A 25,550-nucleotide genomic window follows, 5' to 3' on the forward strand; every position below is an offset into this window, starting at 1 on the left:
TTCTAAACAAGGAAGTGAAAGAAGAAAATGAACGATCCAACTGCGCCATTAACAATTTCTACCTTTCTTTCTTTCTCAGCTTCCTTCTGGGATTGTATTTTCACAATGCAGTGGTGCACGTGATGGAAGATGTCCTTCTCAGCTGTGAATGGCTTGGACGCTGGCCACAGTAGGTCCTTTTATAAAACTACCCAGTGCAGAAGGAGGCCATTCAGCCCATCGTGCCTGTGCTGGCACTTTGAAAGAGCTATCTAATCCACTCCCCCTGCTCTTTCCCCATCGCCCTGCAGTTCTTTTCCTTTTCAACTGTATATCCAATTCCCCTTTGAAAGTTATCATTGAATCTGCTTCCAACAACCTTTCAAGTGCATCCCTGATCACGACAAATCACTGCATAAAAATTTTTTCTCATCTCCCCTCTAGCTTTTTTACTAATTATCTTAAATCTAATACGAATCCTCTTGCCAACGTTCTCCTTATTTATTTCATCAAAACCCTTCATAATGTTAAACTTCTCTGTTAAGTCTCTCCTCAGCCTTCTCTGCGCAAAGGAGAGCAAACCCAGCTTCGCTATTCTCTCCAACTCACTTAAGTCCCTCATACCTGGTATCATTCTGGTAAATCTCCTCTGCTCCCTCTCCAAGGCCTTTATAAGAACTTTATAGGAGGTATTTTCCACGTCGGCAGAAACTTGGTGTAAAGTTGGTGGGTTTTGCGCCCACTTAATTCAACATCAGTAAAACAGATTATCTGGTCATTATCACATTGCTCTTTGTGGGACCTTGCTATATGCAATTTGGCTGCCACATTCCCTAAATTACAAATGACTGCACTTCATTAGCTGTAAAATGATTTGGGACATCCTGAGATTCTGAAACATGCTAAATAAATGCATGGTACTTCTTTCTTTGATCTGGCTGGCTACTGCTGAACCCAGTGAATGTTTCAGGGCTGTAGTAGAGCTAAGCTGTTCAGGGGTTATGTCAGGAAGAACTTCATCACATAAATGTCATAAATACTGCACAGAAACAGGCCCTTCAGCCCATCATGTCTGTGCCGGCCATCAAGCACCTATCTATTCTAATCCCATTTTCCAGCACTTGGCCCGTAGCCTTGTTTGCTATGGCATTTCAAGTGCTCATCTAAATACTTCTTAAATGTTGTGAGGGTTCCTGCCTCTACCACCCCTTCAGGCAGTGTGTTCCAGATTCCAACCACCATCTGGGTGAAACATTTTTTCCTCAAATCCCCTTTAAACCACCTGCCCCTTACCTTAAATCTATGCCCCCTGGTTATTGACCCTTCCGCTAAGGGAAAAAGTTTCTTCCTATCTGTTCTATCAATGCCCCTCATAATTTTGTATACCTCAATCAGGTCCCCCCTCAGCCTTCTCTGCTCTAAGGACAACAACCCTAGCCTATCCAGTGTCGAAATGCTCCAGCCCAGGTAACATCCTGGTAAATCTCCTCTGCACCCTCTCTAGTGCAATCTCATCCTTCCTTTAGTGTGGTGACCAGAACTGTACACAGTACTCCAGCTGTGGCCTAACTAGCATTTTATACAGCTCCATCATAACCTCCCTGCTCTTATATTCTATGCCTCGGCTAAAAAGGCAAGTATCCCATATGCCTTCCTAACCATTTTATCTACCTGTGCTGCTGTCTTCAGTGATCTATGGACAAGTACACCAAGGTCCCTCTGACCCTCTGCACTTCCTAGGGTCCTACCTTCCAATGTATATTCCCTTGCCTTGTTAGTCCTCCCAAAATGCATCATCTCACACTTCTCAGCATTAAATTCCATTTGCCACTGCTCCGCCCATCTTATCAGCCCATCTAGATCTCCCTGTAATCCAAGGCTTTCCTCCTCACCATTTATGACACCACCAGTTTTCGTGTCATCTGCAAACTTACTGATCACGTCTAAATCATTAATGTACACTACAAACAGCAAGGGTCCCAGCACTGATCCCTGTGGTACACCACTGGTCACAGGTTTCTACTCGCAAAAACAACCCTCGACCTTCACCCTCTGCCTCCTGCCACTAAGCCAATTTTGGATCCAATTTGCCAAATTGCCCTGGATCCCGTGGGCTCTTACCTTCTTAAATCTGGAATTCTCTCCCCCCTCCTCAAAAAGCTGTTGAAGCTGGGTTGAAAACGTCAAAACTGAGATTGATGGCTTTTTTTGTTAGGTAAGGTATGGAACCAGGGCAGGTAGATGAAGTTAAGATGCCGATCAGCCATAATCTAACTAAATGGCCTACGCCTGTTCAAGTACGAGGGGCTGAATCGCCTACTCCTGTTCCTATGTTAGCTTAATTTGGGCATTTTTGATGGGCTTGCAGTGGGTTTGTGCCCGTGGCAGGGAGTCCGTGTTGGGGAAGATGGACATGACTGCCGCGGGCACTTAATGGAACCTACATCCCTTGGAAAGGATGCAGCGCAGACTCACCGGAATGGTACAGGGGCTTCAAGGGTTAAATTATGAGGACAGGTTGCATAAATATGGCTTGTATTCAGTTTAGAGATTGAGGGGTAATATGATCAAGGTGTTTAAAAGATACAGACGGAGAAACTATTTCCTCTGGTGGAGGAAATCAAGAACAAGGGGCCAAAATCTTTAAAATAGAGCTCGGCCATTCAGGAGCAAAGACAGGAAGCACTTTTTCATTTAAAGGGCAGTGGAAATTTGGTAGTCCCTTCTCCCAAAGGCTGCAGATGCTGAAGCTCACTTGGAGCTATAAAGATTGATAATTTTTTGTTCGGCAAAGATGGCAAGGGATATGGAGCAAAGGCAGAAAAATGGAGTTAAGATGCAGATCAGCCATGATCACAATGAATGATGGAGCAGGCTCAAGGGGCTGAATGGCCTCCTCCTGTTCCTTATGTCCCTCCAGATTTCGTTTTCAGGTAAACTGTAACTATTTGAATAGATAATTGTCAAATTTCTTGATGTTGGTTAATTTTGAAATTTTTCTACTCTCTCCATCCCACATTTTCAGAAGATGACAAAGGTGTCACGGAGTCTGTCACGGAGAACAGTGCAGACAGCGCACGGCATCATGTGAAGGAGGAAGTGCTGGAGGAGGGTGGTGACTCCGTCACCACTCTCCATAATGGTTCATTCTCCACCGAGCCAGAATGCTCCCTAAATATCAGTGGTAAGTTTTTTTTTAAGAAAAAGAAATCAGGACTTTAAAAGATCTTTTGAAACAGTTCATATTTTCTACCTTGACTGAACTGTGTGATCAGAAAGTACTTGAGCAGCACAGGACCAAGCACATCAGGCATTTCATTAGGAACAGGAGTATTTATTCAACTTTCACACAAGTGCACAGGGGTTAAATACATGTCAATCAACTTTCAAGAGTTTTCTATCTACTTTCATAATCCTTCATACTTTTTCACAGAATTACGCGGAAGTTTACTGCACAGAAACAGGCCATTTATCCCAACTGATCTATATACGAGCCTCCTTCCACCTTATTTCATCTAACCCTATCAGCATATTCTTCGATTCCTTTCACTCTCATACTTATCTAGCTTGCCCTCAGATGTATCCATGCTAATTGCCTCAACTGTCCATGTGGTGGCAAGTTTCACATTCTCACAGCAAAGTAAAATGTCTATTGGATCTCATCAGAACCATCTCAGTTCCATTGAAGAGAGCCCTAGATTCTCAGAATTTCTGACATTGTCTTAATAAATCTCTTCTGTTCCTTCTCAGAGACCTTGACATCTTTAAAGCAAAATGCCCAAAAACCAAGCACAAACTTCTGCTTAGCCGATCATTTGTGCATGTTCATCATTACCTGTTTGATTCCGTGTTTACTAACCTTGTTTATAAAAACCTACTTGGATGGCAGTTATTTAATTATGAACTGTTCTGCCTCATTATTTTGCCCTGCCTTTCAGGGGATGAGCCTATGGTAAAGCGCAAGAAGGGCCCTGCCCCAAAGATGCTGGGGAACGAAGTTTGCAGCGTCTGTGGGGACAAGGCATCGGGCTTCCACTACAATGTGCTCAGCTGCGAGGGCTGCAAGGGATTCTTCCGCCGCAGTGTCATCAAGAATGCACAGTACACCTGCAAGAACAGCAGCAAGTGTGAGATGGACATGTACATGCGCAGGAAATGCCAGGAGTGCCGGCTACGAAAATGCCGGGAGGCAGGAATGAGAGAACATTGTAAGTGAGTGTTACGACCAGGTGAGAAAGAGCTCTAGGGTTCCCTTTCAGCCTTCACCTGGTCTTACCGTAACAGGGTTTAATTTTAAAGACGGTGTTTTTAGCTTCCCGTTGGTGAATCCTTGTCCACCACTTTCCAATTATAAGGCAAAGAAACCAGCACAAACAGGCTTTCTTAGGTTTAAAGAAAGAAAAGTTGAAATTTATTAAACTTAAACTCTAATTCGGTTGACACCTATGGATACATGACATGCCCACGCGATACACACATGCAAATAGAGACAGAAAAGAGCAGAAGAAAAATGAAGTGGAAAAGTTTGAGGCAATATCTGAAGAGTTGTTGTTACGGTTATTGGAGCTCACTGTAGAGTCCTTGATTGTAGGTAGATCTTGCTTTTCGTTGGGGCCCAGTATTCTTCTTAAACCTTGTTCGCTGTAGGAGACTTTTCTCTCTGGGGTTCATGTGTCTTCAGTGGATTCAGAGGCTTGTGAGAAAGAGATGGGAACAGACAGGAGAGAACTTCTCAGACCAGGAGCAAATAGCCACTCTGAGTTCAAACTGTTTGAACAAGTCAGAAAACCCCAGTTTGCCAAGTAGGTTAGTCATGTGACTAGCTGGTCTGACCACGTCTTGGATTATATCACCTTAGCAGTCTCTGGAATGCTCCTCTGACACACAATACCTGGTGATCAAGTTCCATTGTGGGTTGAATGCATCAGTGAATGGTCCTTTGTCCTTCCAATCACTGTTAATATGCAAATGCCTTTTCCAGCCACGGCTGATCTGTTTAACAAGACCTTTCTTCACTCCAGCAACAGTTTAAGATCAATGTTCATGACAAAATTAATGTGCCTCATTCTTGGCAAGTGGGGGCCTAGCATGACAGTCAGTTTTAGGCAATTTGTTTCCCTTTGAAATTGCAAGTGGGGTTGTGGTAGCGTGGCCCGATGGTATTTCTCAGTCTGGTGGTTGAATTACTTTTTGATTGTTCTGGTCGAGCAACGTATGTCTCAGGCCTGGATAAAGAGCACATTCCCACTTTTGATACTCAGTGTACAACTGGAAATGGTTGCAGAGGTATTGGAAAAGGAGGACTACGACTTGGAGATGAATTTACTGCAGCTGCAGAGGCATTGGAAGCTAGTGAGGATAAGGATAACGCATGCACCAGACTTGTTACAGTCCACAGAGTTGTGGATGAGTTGAAGTTTTATGCAGGGTGGAGCTTGGATGTCTGACCTGGAGAATGTTATAGAAATTGAGCTTTGAGAGTACAAAGGATGATGAGTCAGTGAAGGGGTGAGATAGGAATGTAGGACAAGGGGTGATGTTCTGGAGCAGGAATATATGCAGTCTTTTCAGTTGATCAGATATGGAGTTTGAGGCACAGATGAGAGTCTTTTATGACAGAGCGTGCTTACCTTCAGATTCCACCTGAGCAAGCAGCTGGAAAAAGAGATGGGATAGGTGACTAGGCAGCAAAGCTTTGGCGGGAGACGAAAGGATGGCTTCAGTCTTGTTGAACTGTATAGATTGTTAACTGAGCAGGACTTTGCTGTTGCTGTGCCAGGTATGGTATAGTTGGGTGGTTGCTCTTATGAAGTTGACCGTATGCTTGCAGATGCTGCAGTTCAAGAAAAGTAACGGGCCAAGGATGAAGATAGCCAGGCAGGGATATAGGAGATGCCATTAGAGGGGAGGTACTGACTACATTGGCATCGGTAGAATTGGAACCATAATTGGGCAATTACATGGAGATGGGAGAGGAAGATGGATTGAGTGACTATTTTGAAAGGCCTGGAATAACTGAGGAAGACAAGGAGGAATAGCATGGCCCCAAATACAGTTACACAGAATATTGTTGATGACTTTGACCAGTGTGGCCTTAGTGCTGAAGGTCGGATGGAAACCAGACTGAATGGGTTTGAAGAGAGGGGAATGACGCAGGGTAATGTGAAGACCTTGAAGAGGAAGTGGAGGTGCGTGATAGGGTAGGAGATAGAGTGGATAAGGAGGTTGAGGATGGATTTTTTTTTTAAATAGGGAGGCGAGAATGGAAGTTTTGAAGAATTATGGGGGTACAGTTCTGAAGGAAGGGGGCAAGTTGAAAATCTCTACAAATATTGGATAGATGAGAGGTACTCAAGTGGTCAGGAACTAGATAGAGAGGAGAATAAATGGGAAAAAAAGTGTAAAGACAATATTCTGATTAACTATCAACCTGAATATTTATCCAATTTTATTTATAATGCAAACTTTATTTTAAAAAATCTCATGTAGTTGCTAGAAATCAGAGTAGATGGTGCAATACAAAAGGAACTTAGCTGAATGGAGTGCTTGTTTCCCACATCCTGCATCCCGTCCACAATCCCAGAGTCATTGACATACTTGTTGCTGCCTCCAGGTGTTCTGTCAGAAGAGCAGATCCGCAACAAGAAGCAGAAGAAGCGGGAGGATGACATGGCGCAGACAATGGTGGTGGCGGCAGAGGACTCACCAGTGACGGTGGACGTGGTCAGGCTCACGGCAGAACAGGAAGAGATGATCCAGCAGCTGGTGGCCGCACAACAGCAGTGCAACAAGCGATCGTTCAGTGATCAACCGAAAGTAACAGTGAGTTTACCGCAGCACGGTCCTAGGCAAACAGTTTTCCCCCTTGTTTTGCAGTGTTTCAAAGAAAGTTACGTCTGAATTACTTCTTGTTATATTTTTCTCCCTCCTCTCCCCACATTTTCTTCCCCCTGCTCTCCTGCAAGAACTGATTCCTGTTGGGGTACAGCTGTGCAGGTGCCAGGCATCCTCCAGTAAGAAAGAACTTGCATTTATATAGCGCCTTTCACACCTGGGTCATTCCAAAGCACTTCACAGCCAATTCAGTAAAGTAACCTTACCCAAAGGGCCATTCTTCATGCATAGATCTTGCCACTGAAACCTGGGTTATAGTAACAGTTCTTCAAACTCTGCCAATTAAGGTTTAGTGCTGTTTTAGTAAAAGGTGAGTTGATTAAGAAAGTCTGGTGTACTACAGAACTGTGCAGACCAGAAGGTCCCAGGTTTGATCCACGGTCTCTGCTGATTAAGCTGATCTCATGCAGAGTATATGGTTGGGCTTGATGCTTTGGGAGTGGTGGGAGGGTGGGGGATATCAGCCAAGGACTACTGCTCCTGATCACTATCCATTGAAGCTCGTTGGATGGTGTTGGCATTGTCGTCGGGAGAGAACAGGAACGGGCTTGGATGTGAGATCCCCCTTGTTGCAGTGCGTGCTGACACTAAATATGTTATGTTTCAAAAGGCAAGTTCACTTAGGCATGACACTGGAAGGCTGTTGGTGCAGAGCTGTGGAGCCGTATTCCATCAAGATTCATTGCCTTCAGGACAGGAGAACCAGAAAATTAATCAAACGCTGTTATGACCACAGGACGCCCAAAGCTCTTTACAGCCAATGAAGTACTATTGAAATACAGTCACTGTTCTAATGTAGGCAACGTGGCACCCAATTTGCGCACAGAAAGCTCCTACAAACAGTAATGAGATAATGACCAGATAATTGGTAGATGCTGGTTGAGTGTTAAATATCTGCCAGAACTCCCCTGCCCTTCTTTGAAATCTGGGATCTTTTACGTCCACCTGAGAGGGCAGACGGGACCTTGGTTGACATCTCAGACAGTGCAGCACTCCCTCAGTACAGCCCTGGATTGTTAGCCTAGATTATGTCTCTGCAGTGGGACTTGAACCCACGACCTACTGACTAAGAGGCATCAGTGCTACCAACTGAGCCGAAGGTAAAGGGTAGTTTGCTTCTGGGATTTTGAAGCAGTACTTGCTGTTTATGAAAGAGAGTTGAGTGTACATGACTGGTTTAAGGTTAATGTCAAGAATAATCCCCGAATATGGATTGCTTTTCATTTTTCATCTTCTTCATTCTCAGCCTTGGCCTCAAAGTAACGACCCCCACAACCGGGAGACAAGACAGCAGCGCTTTGCCCACTTCACAGAGCTGGCAATCATCTCAGTGCAAGAGATTGTCGACTTTGCCAAACAGATCCCGGGCTTCCTCGATCTCTCACGGGAGGACCAGATTGCATTGTTGAAGGCATCCACAATCGAGGTGAGACAAAAGAAAGTCTTTACTTGCTGCCTGTTGGATAAAGTAGTGCAGGCCTATCACACTTAAAAGTGTTCCAGAAGTATTTAAAAAAAAAGAGAGAAAGCCAGTCACTTTCTCCTGGGTGTTCTGTTCTTAATAACCTGGCCTTTACCCAGGCCAGAGATAGAGATTTACAAGCAGTCGCCAGTCTACAGAAATCTCCTGCAGTTGGCCTCTAATTGACCTCAGGGTGTGCCAATTCTGACCACCTGTCCCTTAAAGGGACAGGTCGGGTTAAAAAAAAAGCTCCATCCTAGTAGCTAAATGCCATCACTGTGCTCTGGAGCCCAGGCAATCAGTTAGCTGATCTCCCGTGGCATTGCTAATGTTGAAAGATAATTGGCTTGCTGGTCAGTCACACGTTCGAAGTTTTTTTATCTCTGTAATCTCCTCCAGCCCCACAACTCTCCGAGATCTCTGGGCTCCTCCAATTCTGGCCTCTTGAGCATCCCCGATTTTACATCATTCCAGTATTGGTGGCCGTGCCTTCAGCTGCCAAGGCCCTATCTAAGCTCTGGAATTCACTCCCTAAACCTCTCTACCTCTCTTTCCTCCTTTAAGTCGCTTCTTAAAACCAACTTTTTTGACCAAGCTTTCGGTCATCTGCCCTAATATCTCCTTATGTGTCTCAGTATCAAATTTTTGCTTTGTAATGCTCCTATGATATGCCTTGTGACGTTTTATTGCATTAAAGGAGCAATATAAATGCAAGTTATTGCTGTTGGCTTACTGAGGACAGGGTTCCCTCTTTTAGCTCATTATTTTCAACCCTCCTCTTGTGAAGGCATTGGGGTTTGGTTCCATGGGTGCCATAGCCCCCAGTCCCTTGCCCAGGTTGATATTGAGGCAACTGAGACCTGCACTTGTGGAACTGAATCACTGAAAGAGTCTCCGCCTTCAGAAGAGAAGAAGGGGAAATGGATTTTTTAAAAATACCTGACTTGTACACCGCTAGATTTCTGGAGAGGCAACGTGATTGATAGACATGAGTGAAAATAGAGAACATAGGAACAGGAATAGGCCATTCAGCCTTTGGAGTCTGTTAGAGTTATACAGCACAGAAATAGGCCCTTCAGCCCATCGTGTCCGTGCCGGTCATCAAGCATCTATCTATTCTAATCCCTTTTTCCAGCACTTGACCCATCGCCTTGTATGCTATGGCATTTCAAGTGTTCATCTAAATACTTCTTAAATGTTGTGAGGGTTCCTGCCTCTACCACCCCTTCAGGCAGTGTGTTCCAGATTCCAACCACCCTCTGGGTGAAAAAATGTTTCCTCAAATCCCCTGTAAACCTCCTGCCCCTTACCTTAAATCTATGCCCCCTGGCTATTGACACCTCCACGAAGGGAAAAAGTTTCTTCCTATCTACCCTATCAGTGCCCCTCATAATTTTGTATACTTGTTCCTTTATTCAATCAGATCATGGTCGATCTGCACCTCAACCATTTACCTGCCTTTGCTGCCTTTATCCCCCTACCCAATAAAAATCCATCGATCTCAGTCTAGAAAATTTCAGTCGACCCCCAGCATCCACAGTGTTTTGGGGGTGGGGGCAGGGGGAGTTCCACATTTCAGAGGAGCGAGAACTTACACCGAGTCACATGCCCCAGAAACATCCTAGAGTGCTGCACATACAGTAAATTACTTTGTCTGCTGTGTTAAACTAAGTAAGTGTACCAATTTGTATGTAGCAAGTTAACCACAGATTTAGTCAATATTCTGCTTTGAACACAGTTCCTCATTCACAGGATTCAAAATTGGGCGAGATGGGGGTGGATGTGGTGGGAAACGCAAGTAATCTCTCAGGGCATAAAGATGTGTTGTATAATAGTTAGTGTCTTTTTAAAATTGAGATTGCGAGCCCCTAATTCAGTCCACCACAAAGAGTAAAAGGGAAGATGAGGCAAATCAGGAAATTGTAATTTGGTGACACTAATCTGTAGATTGTCGGAGGGACATGTAGGCACTTCCAGTTTTGAGACCTTGGGGAAAGAATGAGTTAGAGTAGGAGGCTTTGTACTGAGCCTTGATTTTGACAGTGAGGATGCAGAGAATCTGAGTGCAAGAGCACAGAAACCTGCTCACTCCCCATATGGTTCAAAATTCCTGATTGTCAAGAATGATCTAATTCACTTTCAGATGAACTTAACGGATTGCTTCAACAATAGCCCATTAACAATTCCAAATAAAATTCTAACCACACTCTGCATCGAGAAAATTTTCTAACTTCCCTTTTAACTCTATTTTTTGCGTTTATCTTGAATGTGTGCACTCTCACTACTGTCTCAACAACCTTTGGAAGCAATCTGTCACTATTTAACCGATAATAAACCTTCATAGTCTTGCAAACTTTCATCAGGTTACCCTTAACCTTAAGAGCGCCAATGAAAAAAAAAACTCTAGCTTCTTATGCAAATGAATTTATGCTGTACTTTCCCCCTTCCTATAATGAGGTTCCCAAATTGTACACGGTACCCCAACTGTGGCCTCAATCTTCTGCAAGTCTAATATTACCTCCTTGCTTTCGTGTTCCATGTCTTTAGAATCAAATTCAAGGTTTCCATTTGCTAGTTTTATGGCCGTATTAATTAGTGCTGGCACCTTTTAACAATCTACGTCTCTACACACCGAGGTACTCCTGTTCCTATACTGCACTGAAAATTTTGCTGTTAAGGTATACTTCCAAATTGCGTTACATCACATTTTGTAAAAAAAAAACAGCCTGCGAAGAAGGAATTTTCCAATCATCCCAAGATATGGGGGTGGTGCCAAAAAAATTGGAGGATTGTCAATGTTATGCCCACGTTTAAAAAAGGGGAGGCAAGGGATAAACCCAGCAAATTCAGGACAGTCAGCCTGATATTGGTGGGGGGAAACTTTGAAGCATAATTTCAAAGTTTGCAGGTTGCATGAAACTCGGAAATGCAGTAAACAATGAAGAGGATAGTAAGAGACCTCAGGAGGACATACAGACTGGTGAAATGGGCTGACAAATGGCAGATGAAATTTAACGCAGAGAAGTGTGAAGTGATACATTTTGGTACAAGCATGTCTAGTTGCTAAAAGCTAGCTCGCTATCCTCTGCCTACTTTTGTGCACCTCCCCCTACCTTAAATAGATGCTGTCCCCCAAAAACCTTTATCTTGACCCGTGAAGCTTTTTTTTTAACAAAGACTCTAAAGCCATGTGTTGAATTCCATGTTCATGGTTAGTAGTGACCCTGAGACTATGCCCCTTGTTCTGGAGGTCGACTGTAACAGAAAAAGATTTGCATTTCTATAGTGCCTTTCACAATCATGAGATCCCAAAATGCCTGACAGCCAAAGATGAACTTTATGAAATGTAGTTTAGTTTAGAGATACAGCACTGAAACAGGCCCTTCGGCCCACCGAGTCTGTGCCGACCATCAACCACCCATTTATACTAATCCTACACTAATTCCATATTCCTACCACATCCCCACCTGTCCCTATATTTCCCTACCACCTACCTATACTAGGGGCAATTGCTACTGGCCAATTTACCTATCAACCTGCAAGTCTTTGGCATGTGGGAGGAAACCGGAGCACCCGGAGGAAACCCACGCAGACACAGGGAGAACTTGCAAACTCCACACAGGCAGTACCCAGAATTGAACCCGGGTCCCTGGAGCTGTGAGGCTGCGGTGCTAACCACTGCGCCACTGTGCCGCCCATTAGTGACCAGTAGTCACTAATGTATGACAAATGGCATCAATTCGCATACAGCAAGGTCCCACAAACAGCAATGACCAGATAATCTGTTCTAGCGATGTTGGTCGAGGGATAAATATTGGCCAGGACACCGAAGAGAACTTTGCCACCCATCTTAGAAATAGTGGCTCTGGGAACTTTCATGTCCACCTGAGACATGGGAGTGTCAGCCTGGATTGTGGTCTCATTGCGAATCCTGCAAAACAAATGGATTTTGATTCATTGTGTTAGTACGGTATGGAGGCAGTTCAGGTGATGCGATGGGGGGATAGGTGCCATCAGTGTACAAGGAGAAGCCAACCTCAAGTCTATGGCTGCGGAATTCTGATGCCAAGATCTCACTGGTGCTTGTTCTTTCATGGATGTGTTCCTTTCCAGATTATGTTGCTGGAGACAGCACGGCGCTACAACCACGAGACAGAATGCATCACCTTCCTCAAGGATTTCACATACAGCAAAGATGATTTTGCACGGGCTGGTGAGTGAAGCCAGGTTTCTGATACCTCTCCTGGTTCTTGCCACTCTCTATTTTGTTTTCCAGGATTTTTTGTTCGGTGTCACTTTATCTTCCCTCCTCCCTTAAAGGAGCTAGAGCACAGTCCCACGATGCCAGCAAGCCCACCAGTAGCTGAACCAAGCGGCCATTCTTCATTGTATGTGAGCTTAGGTGAGCAGACTATTTGACCACAGAAGCCATCACATCCTACCCCCATTCCAACCTCCACACGCTGAAGCCAGTTGTAGACACCACTTCCCAACCCACCCTAGTCACTGTCCCAGGCCGAGACTGGCTAACTTGGCATAGACCTTGAATTGTACCAGAGGGTCTGAATGGCTGATTAACGATCCAGTTGGTGCTGTTACCCAACAGGCCACTGAGGGGAGCCAGTTGTTTAAAATTTAGGGAAAGAGAGAGATTATAGTCCGAAAATACATGAGGAGTGGTGACAGAAGACTGTGTGCCGGGAGAAATTTCTTCATCCTATGTGTTAATTCATACCCAATCCCCTTTCTAGAATTGAAGAACCTTTGAAGGAGCTGATCAAAATATCTTTTAGTCCTGTTTTCTTTTGGGTTATCTGGTTTGAGGGTTGTGGCTGTACAGTTAGTACTACTACCACACTTCACTAATATTGATACAAGCTGTGCGGTATAACCACCTTTCAGTATTGTTGTTTATTGTTGTGGTTAGTCTTGTAGATTGTGGTTCTATTTTCCACAGCCCTTGAGTGAGGTTGCCAGTTAGGGTTGGTTTTGTGCTGTGGATTCGTGCCCAGCCGGGGCTGGACCAAGAATGGCCAAACTGAGTTGACATTGACAGCAAGCACACGGAGTAAAACTGCAGCCCATCATGCTGAGCTAGCTTTGAACCCAGTTTCTATTAGTGAAAAGCTGGGCCTGGAATTTCCCCTCAGTTGTGCTGATTTATTTTTACAACACAACCCAGCCCAAAATTGGTACAAAAGGGGCGTGGAATTTTAAGCGCAAATTACATTCAGGGCAAATCACGTTTCCGTGATCATTTGCGCTAGTTTAAGAGAAAATCAGCCAGCTCCACAAAACTGCTCCCCCCACCCCAGGGATGAGTTGATCTACATGGCGAGTTTCTGCTAAATGTGCACGTTTGGATGCCTTTGAGGAGACTCTAAAAATTAAAATCAATCTTTTGGACGCAAGAATGCTAATGGGCATGTTTTAAAAACATTTGAATGTAATTTTTTTATAATTTACAAAGAAACTGCTCAGTGAAACTGGCAAATGGTTTTGTATATTTTTTTAAAAGACATTTTCAGTCATTTAAAATGGCATTAGTCGCAGGTGGTGGTTGATGCTGTGATTAAAAAAAATGCTTATTTTCTGTGATAAACCTATTTTCAGCTGTATTAATTGATACCACACCAGGTTACTCTTAAAAATATCAAGGATTTTTTTTTTCAAGCAAAATTCATTTTGAAAGGAGTTACATTTTAAAATGTTGCCTAATTTTCTTTGGCTCACTGCAGATTTTACGATGGCGATTATAGAATCATAGAAGGGTTACAGCACAGAAGGAGGCCATTCGGCCCATCGTGTCCATGCCGGCTCTCGCATGAGTAACTCAGCTAGTCCCACTCCCCCATCCCACCTCCTTCGCCCTGTCAATTTTTTCTGTTCAGGAGCCCATCCAAGTCCCTTTTGAAAGCCACAATTGATTTTACTTCCACCACACTCTCAGGCAGTGCATTCCACAACCTAACTGTGGGACAGTGGCGCAGTGGTTAGCACCGCAGCCTCACAGCTCCAGCGACCCGGGTTCAATTCTGGGTACTGCCTGTGTGGAGTTTGCAAGTTCTCCCTGTGTCTGCGTGGGTTTTCTCCGGGTGCTCCTGTTTCCTCCCACAAGCCAAAAGACTTGCAGGTTGGTAGGTAAATTTGCCATTATAAATTGCCCCTAGTATAGGTAGGTGGTAGGGAAATATAGGGACAGGTGGGGATGTGGTAGGAATATGGGATTAGTGTAGGATTAGTATAAATGGGTGGTTGATGGTCGGCACAGACTTGGTGGGCCGAAGGGCCTGTTTCAGTGCTGTATCTCTAAACTAAACTAAACTAAACTAACTACTCGCTGCATGAAAAAAGTTTTTCCCCATTTCGCCATTGGTATCTTTTGCCAATCACCTTAAATCGGTGTCCTCTGGTTCTCAATCCTTCCGCCAATGGGGAAAGTTTCTCTCTCTCAAAACCAGCAGAGTTCTGGCACGTGAACATTCACATGCTATCTTTGCATAACGTGTTCCTGTCTCTCTCATGCTTTCTCACTTAGGGTTGCAGTTTGAATTCATTAACCCGATCTTCGAGTTTTCGAAGGGCATGAGGAATCTGCAGTTGGATGATGCTGAGTATGCGCTGCTCATCGCCATCAATATCTTCTCAGCAGGTTTCTGCTCATTATTTGTTCAAGTTTTTCTGTAAGAAATTATTCTGTGTTCACTAGGGATGCGAGCACTGGGGAATGGGGTGTTTTCCATTTCAAGGCAGCCAGTGTCAATATCAAATAATTCAGAGCATCTACAGCGGAATTAGATGCTGAGAGGCTGTTTCCCCCGACTGGTGCATTTAGAACGAGGGCTCAGAGCCTCAGGATAATGTGTGGGCCACTTAGGACTGAGATGAAGAGAAATTTTTCACTCAAAGTGTTGTGAACCTTTGGAATTCTCTATCCCGGAGGGCCGTGGATGCTCAGTTATTGATGACTGAAATAGAAAGATTTTTGGACTCTTAAGGGAATCAAGGGATATGGGGATAAGGCGGGTAGTGGAATTGAGGTAAAAGATTAGCCATGATCTTATTGAATGGTGGAGCAGGCTCGAGGGGCCGAATGGTCTACTCCTGCTCCTATTTCTCACGTTCTTATGTTCTAATTAAAACTCACTGCAATCTGCTCCAGATTGCACTCAGATGTGAATTCCTCACTTGCGCCAATGTGACAATTTTCCCTTTCTCTTTCTGGCTAATTTTCAGTGTATCTGCCAATGATGTGCATAACTATAGTCAGCTTTACGCTGTGTGAAGTGAATTACCTGCCTGTAACCTTAACAGTGGAAATTTAAGTATTGAGTAAGCTAGTAAGATTCCTGCACTCCCAACTTCTCACTACTTTGTACAAATGTATGGATTAATTTTCTTTCAAATGACTTTGGAATCTTGATGTTCACAGATCGCCCTAATGTTCAAGACCATGAATTAGTGGAGAGGCTCCAGCAGCCGTATGTTGAGGCACTTCATTCGTACTTACGCATCAAGAGACCAAAGGTAGGCTCAACAATACAGAGAGCAGAAGGACTTGCATTTATACAGCATCCCTCAGAACCGCAGGGCATCCCAATGCGATTTACCGGGCAAGAAGTAATTTTGAAGTGTCGTCACTGTTGTAATGTAGGAAACTTGGCAGCCAATTTGTCATAGAATCATAGAGTTATACAGCACAGAAACAGGCCCTTCGGCCCATCGTGTCTGTGCCGGCCACACAGCACTCAACTATTCTAATCCCATATTCCTGCACGGCCCGTAGCCCTGTATGCTATGGCGTTTCAAGTGGTCATCTAAATACTTCTTAAATGCCACCTCTTCAGGCAGTGTGTTCCAGATTCCACCCACCCGCTGGGTGAAAAAATGTTTCCTCAAATCTCCCCTAAACCTCCTGCCCCTTACCCTAAATCTATGCCCCCTGGTTCTTGACCCCTCCGCTAAGGGAAAAAGTTTCCTCCTATCTAACCTATCAGTGCCCCTCATAATCTTGTATACCTCAATCATGTCCCCCGCAGCCTTCTCTGCTCCAAGGAAAACAACCCTAGCCTTTTCAGTCTCTCTTCATAGCTGAAATGCTTCAGCCCAGGCAACATCCTGGTGAACCTCCTCAGCACCCTCTCCAGGGCAATCACATCCTTCCTATAGTGTGGTGCCCAGAACTGTACACAGTACTCCAGCTGTGGCCTAACTAGCGTTTTATACAGCTCCATCATAACCTCCCTGCTCTTATATTCTATGCCTCGGCTGATAAAGGCAAATATCCCATATGCCTTCCTAACCATCTTATTTACCTGTGCTGCTGTCTTCAGTGATCTATGGGCAAGTACACCAAGGTCCCTCTGACCCTCTGTACTTCCTAGGGTCCTACCATCCATTGTATATTCCCTTGCCTTGTTAGTCCTCCCAAAATGCATTACCTCACACTTCTCAGGATTAAATTCCATTTGCCACTGCTCCACCCATCTTACCAGCCCACCTATATCTCCCTGTAATCTAAGGCTTTCCTCCTCACCATTTATGACACCACCAGTTTTTGTGTCATCTGCGAACTTACTGATCATACCTCCTATATTCACGTCTAAATTATTAATGTACGCTACCAACAGCAAGGGTCCCAGCACCGATCCCTGTGGTACACCACTGGTCACAGGCTTCCAATCGCAAAAACAGCCCTCGACCATTACCCTCTGCCTCCTGCCAGTAAACCAATTTTGGATCCAATTTGCCAAATTGCCCTGGATCCCATGGGCTCTTACCTTCTGAACCAATCTCCCATGCGGGACCTTATCAAAAGCCTTACTGAAATCCATGTATACTACATCTACCGCTTTACCCTCATTGACACATCTAGTCACCTCCTCGAAAAATTCAATCAAGTTAGTTAGACATGATCTCCCCCTGACAAAGCCATGCTGACTATCCCTGATGAATCCCTGCCTCTCCAAATGGAGATTAATCCTGGCCCTCAGAATTTTTTCCAATATTTTCCCAACCACTGATGTTAGACTCACCAGCCTGTAATTACCTGGTTTATCCCTGCTACCCTTCTTGAATAATGGTACCATATTCACTGTCTTCCAGTCCTCTGGTACCTCTTCTGTGGCCAGAGAGGATTTGAAAATTTGTGTGAAAGCTTCTGCTATCTCCTCCCTTGCCTCACATAACAGCCTGGGATACATCTCATCTGGGCCTGGGGATTTATCCACTTTTAAGCCCGCTAAAACAGCTAATATTTCCTCCCTTTCAATGCTAATATGTTCAAGTATATCACAATCCCCCTCACTGATCTCTACACCTACATCGTCCTTCTCCATAGTTAACACCGATGAAAAGTAATCATTTAAAACCTCACCTATGTCCTTCGGCTCCACACAAAGATTGCCACGTTGGTCCCTAATGGGCCCTACTCTTTCCCTGGTTATCCTCTTACCCTTAATATACTTATAAAATACCTTGGGATTTTCTTTTATCTTGCCCACCAGTTTTTTTTCATGTCCCCTCTTCGCTCTCCTAATTACTTTTTTAAGTGCCACCCTACACTTTCTATACTCCTCTATTGCCTCTGCTGTTTTCAGCGCTTGGGATCTGCTGTAAGCCTCCTTTTTTTTCCTGATCTAATTTTCTATATCCCTTGACAGTCAGGGTTCCCTTGGCCTGTTAGTCTTACCCTTCACCTTAACAGGTACATGTTGGCTCTGGACTCTCACTATTTCCTCTTTGAATGACTCCCACTGATGCGATGGAGACTTTCCTACAAGTAGCTGCTCCCAGTCCACTTTGGCCAGATCCTATTTTATCATATTGAAATCGGCCTTCCTCCAATTCAGTACCTTTATTTCCGGTCCATCTTTGTCCTTTTCCATAACTACCTTAAATCTTACAGAGTTATGATCAGTATCCCCGAAATGCTCCCCCACTGACAATTCTAGCACTTGACCGGCTTCATTCCCTAGGTTTTGGTCCAGTACTGCCCCTTCCCTTGTAGGACTTTCTACGTACTGGCTCAAAAAACTCTCCTGTATGCATTTTAAGAATTTGTGCACAGCATAATCCAACAAATAGCAATGTGATAATGACCAGATAATCAGTTTTTAGGTGTTGGTTGAGGGATAAATATTGGCCAGGACCCCATGGTGAACTTCCCTGTTCTTCTTCATAATAGTGCCACGTGATTATTTGTGGAGCCTTGGTTTAATGTCTGCTCTGAAAGACAGCATCTCCTACAGTGCAGCACTCCCTCAGTACTGCACTGAAGTGTCAGCCTGGATTTTGTGCTCAAGTCTCTGGAGTAGGACTTGAACCCACGACCTTCTGACTCGGGGCGGGAATACTACCCACTGAGTCACAGCTGACCCGAGTACCGATCCTGAGAATGCTTGATGCTGATACTTGGTGCCTGGCTTAAGAAACTGTCCCATTCCCAGCAGGAACATTTCTCATCCTGATTTGCACACTTGTTCACAAAACAAAATTAGAAAGGGGGAAATTATAAAAGAAAATTTAAAACCATTGTTGAGAAGTTTTTTTAAAATTAAAATTTAATAGATGTTTTTAAAATTATGAGAAACTGTTTCCATTGGGAGAAGGGTCGATAACCAGAGGAGACAGATTTAAGATAATTGAGAAAAAGCTGGGGGGAGGCATGAGGAGAAACATATTTGCTCAGTGAGTTGTTATGACCTGGCATGCACTGCCTGAAAGGGCTTTGGAAGGGAATAGGATATATAATAGAAAAAGAAAAATTTGCAAGACGTCGGGGAAAGTAAAGGGGAGCGAGAATAATTCAATAGCTCTTTCAAAGGACCAGCACAGACAGGACAGGCCGAATGGCCTCCTTCTGCGTTGCAAGATTCTATAAGTTATCAAATGCCTGAGTAATAGAGTGAGTAGATAAGGAAAAATAGTTTCCATTGGCAGAAGGGTTGGTAAGCAGAAGACAAGGATTTAAGATAATTGATGAAAGATCCAGAGGAAAAATGAGAATTAATTTTGTACAGTGAGTTAATATGATCTTGAATGCACTGCCTGAAAGGGTGGTGGAAGCAGATTCTTTAGTAACTTTCAAAAGGGAATTAGATATATAATTGAAAAGGAAAAATTTGCAGGGCTACAGGAAGGAGAAGAATGGGACTAATTGGATTTCAAAGAGTCGGCACTGATGCAATGGGCCGAATGGCCTCCTTCTGTGCTGGATAATTCTATAAGTGATATTCCTTTCTGTTTTACAGGACCACCTGATGTTCCCTCGCATGCTGATGAAGCTGGTCAGCCTCCGGACCTTGAGCAGTGTACATTCTGAGCAGGTCTTTGCCCTCAGGCTCCAGGACAAGAAGCTGCCACCCCTGCTTTCTGAAATATGGGACGTTCATGAGTGAACGAGGGAATGGCCGTAAGGAGGAGAGGAGCGGGGGTGGAGTTAGACTTTTTTCCCAAAAAAAAGGAAAATGGGGGAAAAAAATAAACTGCCTGATTTTTTTTAAAACTAAAACTCAAAGGAGAAAAAGATCCAAGAGGGCCTAACCAACGTATGGGAGAGGGACAATTTAAAAAAACAGACAGATATCAAACTTTACATGTATACAGGACTCAGATGTCTGGATGCTGAAGACACATCCACCACTGCACTTACTGGACTGAACTCCAATGAGAGTCTCCACTTGTTCCTGACGTGGTGATATTGTTACCACTGCTCACTTTATCTCCTTTGTTCATTGTTTAACATGCATTGTTTACCGACCCAAAAAAGATCTTAACAGTGATTTTTTTTTGCCCAATAATATATGAAGTTCAGCAATTTTTGCTTTTAATGAGCAAGTTTTCAAAAAAGATAGATCAAATTCAATCTGGTATTGGAAAGTGGTTGTTGCAGAGACTATACACGTGTATGTGTGTGTTCTCCTGAGAGTTCTAGTCACGTTCCAAATGAAGGAAGTTGGATCTTGCTGCCAAGTAGGCAACATTTTGCAGAGAAGAAATCTGCTTAATTTTATAACCAATATAAGCACTACATCCCATTGCTAGTTCTATCGATCTCTGATGTAACAAATTGTTGGCCATTAATATGACTGAATGAGGTTTCTGATAGTGACCTTGTAATTCACTGTTTATTGTGTGACTGGGGCATAAAAGCTGTTTTCTCCTAAGGGATCATCTTAATCAGGGATCCTTTCGATGTAAATTGCACAGATGTGTGTTTCCCCACACGTATGGATGACCATGATATTTTGGACCTTATTCATTCATGGGATGTGGGCGTCACTGGCAAAGCCAGCATTTATTGCCCATCCCTAATTGCCCTTGGGAAGGTGGTGGTGAGCTGCCTTCTTCACTGCAGCTGAGTGACTGGCTGGTCCATTTCAGAGTTAAGAGTCAAGCAACTTGCTGTGAGTCTGGCATCACGGCAGATTTTCATCCCTAAAGGACGATAGTGACCATGTGAAGTGAGGAACTGGTTGAATTCTGCCAGCCAGTCTTGGGGAGGGGGGAAGGTTGTCTTTGAGTATTGCCGTCTGCCTTAGTTAAAACTTTGGTCATTTTCCTTCCTGTAATGAATGCATTAGTCTCTATGTCTCTAACTTGTGGTCTGCCTGTGTCTGTCCAGCTTCTCTCACCCTGCCTGTATGTATGTCTCATCCTGTCCATGCCTCACTCTGGACTTTATCTCTGACTGACTCTCTGGTATGTATGTGTTTTATTCTCTGTGGCTGTCTCCATCTCTCTCTCACTTTCCTTGTATGTGTGTGTGTGTGTGTCTATCTCTCTCTGACTTCATCCCATAATTGCAGACATTGAATACTTTGGGCGAGAGAGCGAAAATGCAGCCAGGAAGATAAAGATGAACAAAGATAATTGTTTTTTAAGGAAGGGAATATTGAGAAAAGTAGAAATATATGCAAAGACGATCTTATGAACCTGTAAGCCAAAATGAATTTGATTTAGACAGCCGATTACGGGTGGACCACTTGGAGCAGCTGCAGACATGCGAGATGTGGTCTTGCTCTGAACCATATGAAAGGAATCCTCCCTCTGTATCTCACTGTGGGGGGTGAAACAGGCAGCATGTTGCTGCACCTTCGCCAGTTACTGGGCAATGTTGGGTTTTACTCCATACATTTTATAAAAAAAGTGATTTTTAAAAAATACATTTTTTTTTTAACACAAATGACCATTGTCAACATTTTCACCCCTGTCTTGTATAAATCAATGATCCCTCATGATTTTTGCACAGCCAGAGGCCATACTAATGCTCCCTCTTACTTTGTTCCTTGTACATTGCTTGGGGTTCCACTCCTCTGAGTGTATTAACACATAAATGGAGTTAAGATACAGGTCATCACTGAGCTAATTGATTGGCAGAACAGGCTAGAGGAGCTGAATGGCTTCCTCCTATCTCTCTGCTCCTCCCAATTTTTCCCCACTTGAAGGTGGTGAAGTTTGGTTCTGGAAATGGGTTTTGAGGGAATGGGGGCTCTGGGAGTTTTCTGCCCAAGCGACCTTGAGTGATGATCCCGCACGGTGATCGTCTATCCTTTAAGGGACTTGGTACTGAAGCTTGAATCATGTTCTTTGCCAATGTGTACACTTTCCAGAACTAAGTGGTGAGCTATTCCTCACCTTCCTCGCCCAAGAGTACTAAGGCCAATTGTAGTGGCCCCAAGTCAAGATCAGATGACTCAGCACGGACTGGGAGTTGAACCCTGGACCACCGGACCTCTATCCTTGACTCAAACCCCTCTAATTCCCAGATTGCAGCAATGTCCATATCCACCTGAATAGCAAGAGGCCATACTTGCTTAACTCAATGAAACCATCTCCACAGCTCAATTTCTTACAGATTTGTCCTAAGGAGATTAGGGGGTCCAATTCATTTCCACACCGATATATTTGTATTTTAAACTATTCCTCAATTAGTTGTATGCTCCTTTCTGTCTCGTTTTGTTTAGGGGGTGGGAGGGAGGAGGGCGGGTTGGGGAAGGGCGGGCTTGAGAGAGCAGGCAGGCTAACCTGCTCCCAGGCCTTTGTCAATACTGTACTTGTAAATAGGACCTGTCGCCCAAGAATGAAAAGGAAATTGGAGGCTGATTGTTTTATTTTTTCAACTTATGATTTGGGGAAGCACTTTAGAATGAATAAAAGGATTGTGAGTTTTAACTTTTTGTTTTATTTTACTCCCCTGAAGTTTCTGTTATCTTTCTCTTAGCCTTGAATGGAATTCTTACATCCCACGCCCTGAATGCACAAAATTATCATTTGAACATTTGTTCCGTTAAGGGATTTTTCCTGGAGGTTTCCTGATCTCCTCCCATTTTTTGTTTTTTTTTGTATTTTTTGTGTAATAAGGAAACATGCCTTGTGGGTGTCACATCCACTGAAAAGCTTGCGTATCATTTGCACAGTCTTGCCATTTGCACTTGGGCTCTTGGTTAAAACTCCTGCCCTTAATTTCTGCTCCACTTACTTTTTCCAAGGCACAAACTGATAAAACTTTTAGACAGGAATTGTTTTCCCTCGTTGCTATATCTTTGATTTCTCCATGGGCCTTACTGTGTGTGGGTTTTGAGGGGCTGGGGAACAGGTTAACTTTTATTTGCACCTCTTTTTGGTACCTGTGTTGCACTGTTTATGTGTTGGCCCGAAGTGCATTCTTGGGTGCTGCATGATTATTGGTGGGGATTAATGCTCCCTGCCTTTTACATTAGCGCAATCGGAATTTTGATTAAGGAAATGGGCATTTATAGCACAGGAAAGTTTTCAGACTTATTGGAGACAGAAGCTTCTGCACTTGTCTAGTTTAGGGATATTTGCACTGGGGAATTAAGCACTTTCCATTTCGAAAGGCCCAATGTCAGCGCTGAGCATTCACATCAGTTCACATAGACCAGATTATAGTGTAAAGCTTCCTCTACTGTTCCCCAACAAAGTGCCTCAGTCCCAAGTTGATAGGACTGGTCCCTAGCACACCCAGTGCGTACCTTATCACACTGACTGTCCCAAATAATGGGCCATATTTGAGTTGTGGTGGATTGAGACTTCTCCCTTGAGAGTCCTACAGCACCCAAAGAGAGGGGGATTCCATCCAGCAGAGATACCGTTGAATCCAAAGGTCAAGAACCAATGTTGAGCCCACTGCACCAACCAGTCCCCATCACAAGAAAGGTTTAAAGGGGTTATTTCCACTCTGTGCACGAGGCAAAGAATGAGTAGGGTTGGGGTCGTTGGCGGGGTGGGGGGGGTGGTGCAAGCGATAATGAGCAGAATAACTTGTATTTTAACCATGAATGACTACCTGGGCTTCAAGCCTCTCTAGTTCTCTCACCATCTCTCTTGAAGGCAGTGAATCTCACTGGGTACGGTATCATAGGTGCTGGCCACCTGGTATCTGACCCATCTCATCCTTTGTGTGACCCCAGATGATCTATATGACTCAATACCACATGAAGTAACGCTTATACACGCTTGAGTTCAGTTTCTTTCTTTGAATTTAAGGTTTATTTCCAGGTCTACGGTTGTTATTCTACAGGACAGGCAGCTGAGAGCCCTGCTAATGGGCCTCTGCCAACCCTGCTCCGAAGTCGGCAGTACAGATCATATATTTTTCCCTTCTCTGTCCCTCTTTGGTGGTCATTTTAACTGTGGGTGATGGTGTAAAATGGGACGATACGGGCATTTTATGTCCCTCCGTCCAATTTTCCCAGCCAGGTTGAGATCTCCAGTTTTACACCCAAGTTATATTGGCTCCCTTTTGAGTTGTGTAACACTAGGCGGAAAGAGTGGTAGTAGGAGCTAATTGAAGCTGGGGTACAGGTTCCGTGGATGCTGGCCACCTTACAGTACCTGACACAAGTAGCCACTCTTCATGTGTGAGTCTAGGCAGTGAGTGCTGGCAGTTTGAGTTGTGCATCACACACAATGCACATTTTAAAAGGCATTGCCTTAAGTGTATTGTCCACCATTAGGGTATTGGTACCACTATACCAATTAATTGCTTAGCAATGCATTGTTCTAATACAGTTTAGTGACGCTAATAAAATTCAGCCCAATACATTTGGGGAGTCGGGCTTTTTTATTTGCAGAGTTCCCTATAGGATCAGTAACTGTTTGGAAAGTATTTCTCAGTAATTGTTTGCTGGCAATTAAAATATCAATCTGAATCCATGGGTCTGGGATTGCATTTTGCGTATTCTGTTGCTTCCTTCGGACTTGACTTCCTTCTCCTCGGTATGCTCTCTCTTCCTCTCTCTCCAATGCTTGTCAGGGGCATTCTCTGCTCTGATTTTCCTACCCCACCCACTTATGCACACAGGCAGAACAGGAGGAGCCCCAAGGAAATTCCTTGTGACTAGGTCTTCATTCAGGCACTTAGGAACAGAATGGATAAATATTAAAAGTAAAGCCTTTCATAGACCTTATCAGGGATTTACGTTGACTGAGTTGCCAATCAGATCCTTCAATTGGAGATAGTTACAAGGCCTATGACTCTCCGACAGGCAAGTTATCGCTTGCCTTATGTAGATTTGTCCCTGGGAGGACGTATTAATCCCTAGGAGGATGACTGAGATATCTATGATGCTCGGACATAGCAAGCTTGTGGCTGAATGCTTATCAGCTAAAGTATCTGCCTGGTAACTTTTAATTTTATGGGAAATAAAACTGACATTCCAGCCTTAAGTAGAATCTACAACACAGAAACGGGCCCATTTGGCCCAACTGGTCTTCTAACAGAATCTCACTTAGCAGACAAAAGCTAAAAGTTAATATTCCTTAACTATCAACTACATAAGAACAAATGAGAAAGGATAGAAACAAGCCTGCCTCATAATCTGCTGGGCGAGGCAAAAAACCGGGTTGGAGTTGGCAGGGGTGTGGGGGGAAAATGCTGGCCAATTCCTCTGCATTCCCCCTGCCCACCCTAAACAAGTTCCATGGGATCATGGTGACAGCCACTACTGACTAATAACTGCAACCCCAACCCCCCCCCCCCCCCCCCTCCCCATTCACCTCACCCCTGCATTCCTATATTGTATAATTGGAAATGTCTTGCATGCCAGGAACCCGTCCAACTCCCTTTCACATAGCAATAAGACCTCATTTTTACTATCTGCTAGCATCTTATTCCAGGCATTGATGACTACAAAGGTAAAAAATTCCTGGCATCAAACCTAACGCTATGCTTCTGTAGTTTATACTGATG

At 44.0% G+C, this 25,550-nt stretch overlaps 1 protein-coding gene across 3 annotated transcripts in view; it reads left to right on the top strand.

Moving 5' to 3' along the window:
- Positions 1-24,510, top strand: part of LOC137353406 (oxysterols receptor LXR-beta-like) — a 48,962-nt gene extending 24,452 nt beyond the window's left edge. For all 3 annotated transcript variants that reach the window (XM_068019654.1, XM_068019656.1, XM_068019655.1), the window contains 9 exons: positions 80-169; positions 3,005-3,163; positions 3,918-4,187; positions 6,593-6,801; positions 8,120-8,299; positions 12,449-12,548; positions 14,874-14,987; positions 15,768-15,862; positions 19,588-24,510. In XM_068019654.1, coding sequence (XP_067875755.1) covers positions 130-169; positions 3,005-3,163; positions 3,918-4,187; positions 6,593-6,801; positions 8,120-8,299; positions 12,449-12,548; positions 14,874-14,987; positions 15,768-15,862; positions 19,588-19,734 — 1,314 coding nt within the window. In that variant the 5' untranslated portion in view covers positions 80-129 and the 3' untranslated portion in view covers positions 19,735-24,510. The remainder of the gene's footprint in view (positions 1-79; positions 170-3,004; positions 3,164-3,917; positions 4,188-6,592; positions 6,802-8,119; positions 8,300-12,448; positions 12,549-14,873; positions 14,988-15,767; positions 15,863-19,587) is intronic.
- Positions 24,511-25,550: the final 1,040 nt, after the last annotated feature.

This window comes from Heterodontus francisci, chromosome 41 (genome assembly GCF_036365525.1).
Source record: "Heterodontus francisci isolate sHetFra1 chromosome 41, sHetFra1.hap1, whole genome shotgun sequence".
Classification (NCBI taxonomy): domain Eukaryota; kingdom Metazoa; phylum Chordata; class Chondrichthyes; order Heterodontiformes; family Heterodontidae; genus Heterodontus; species Heterodontus francisci.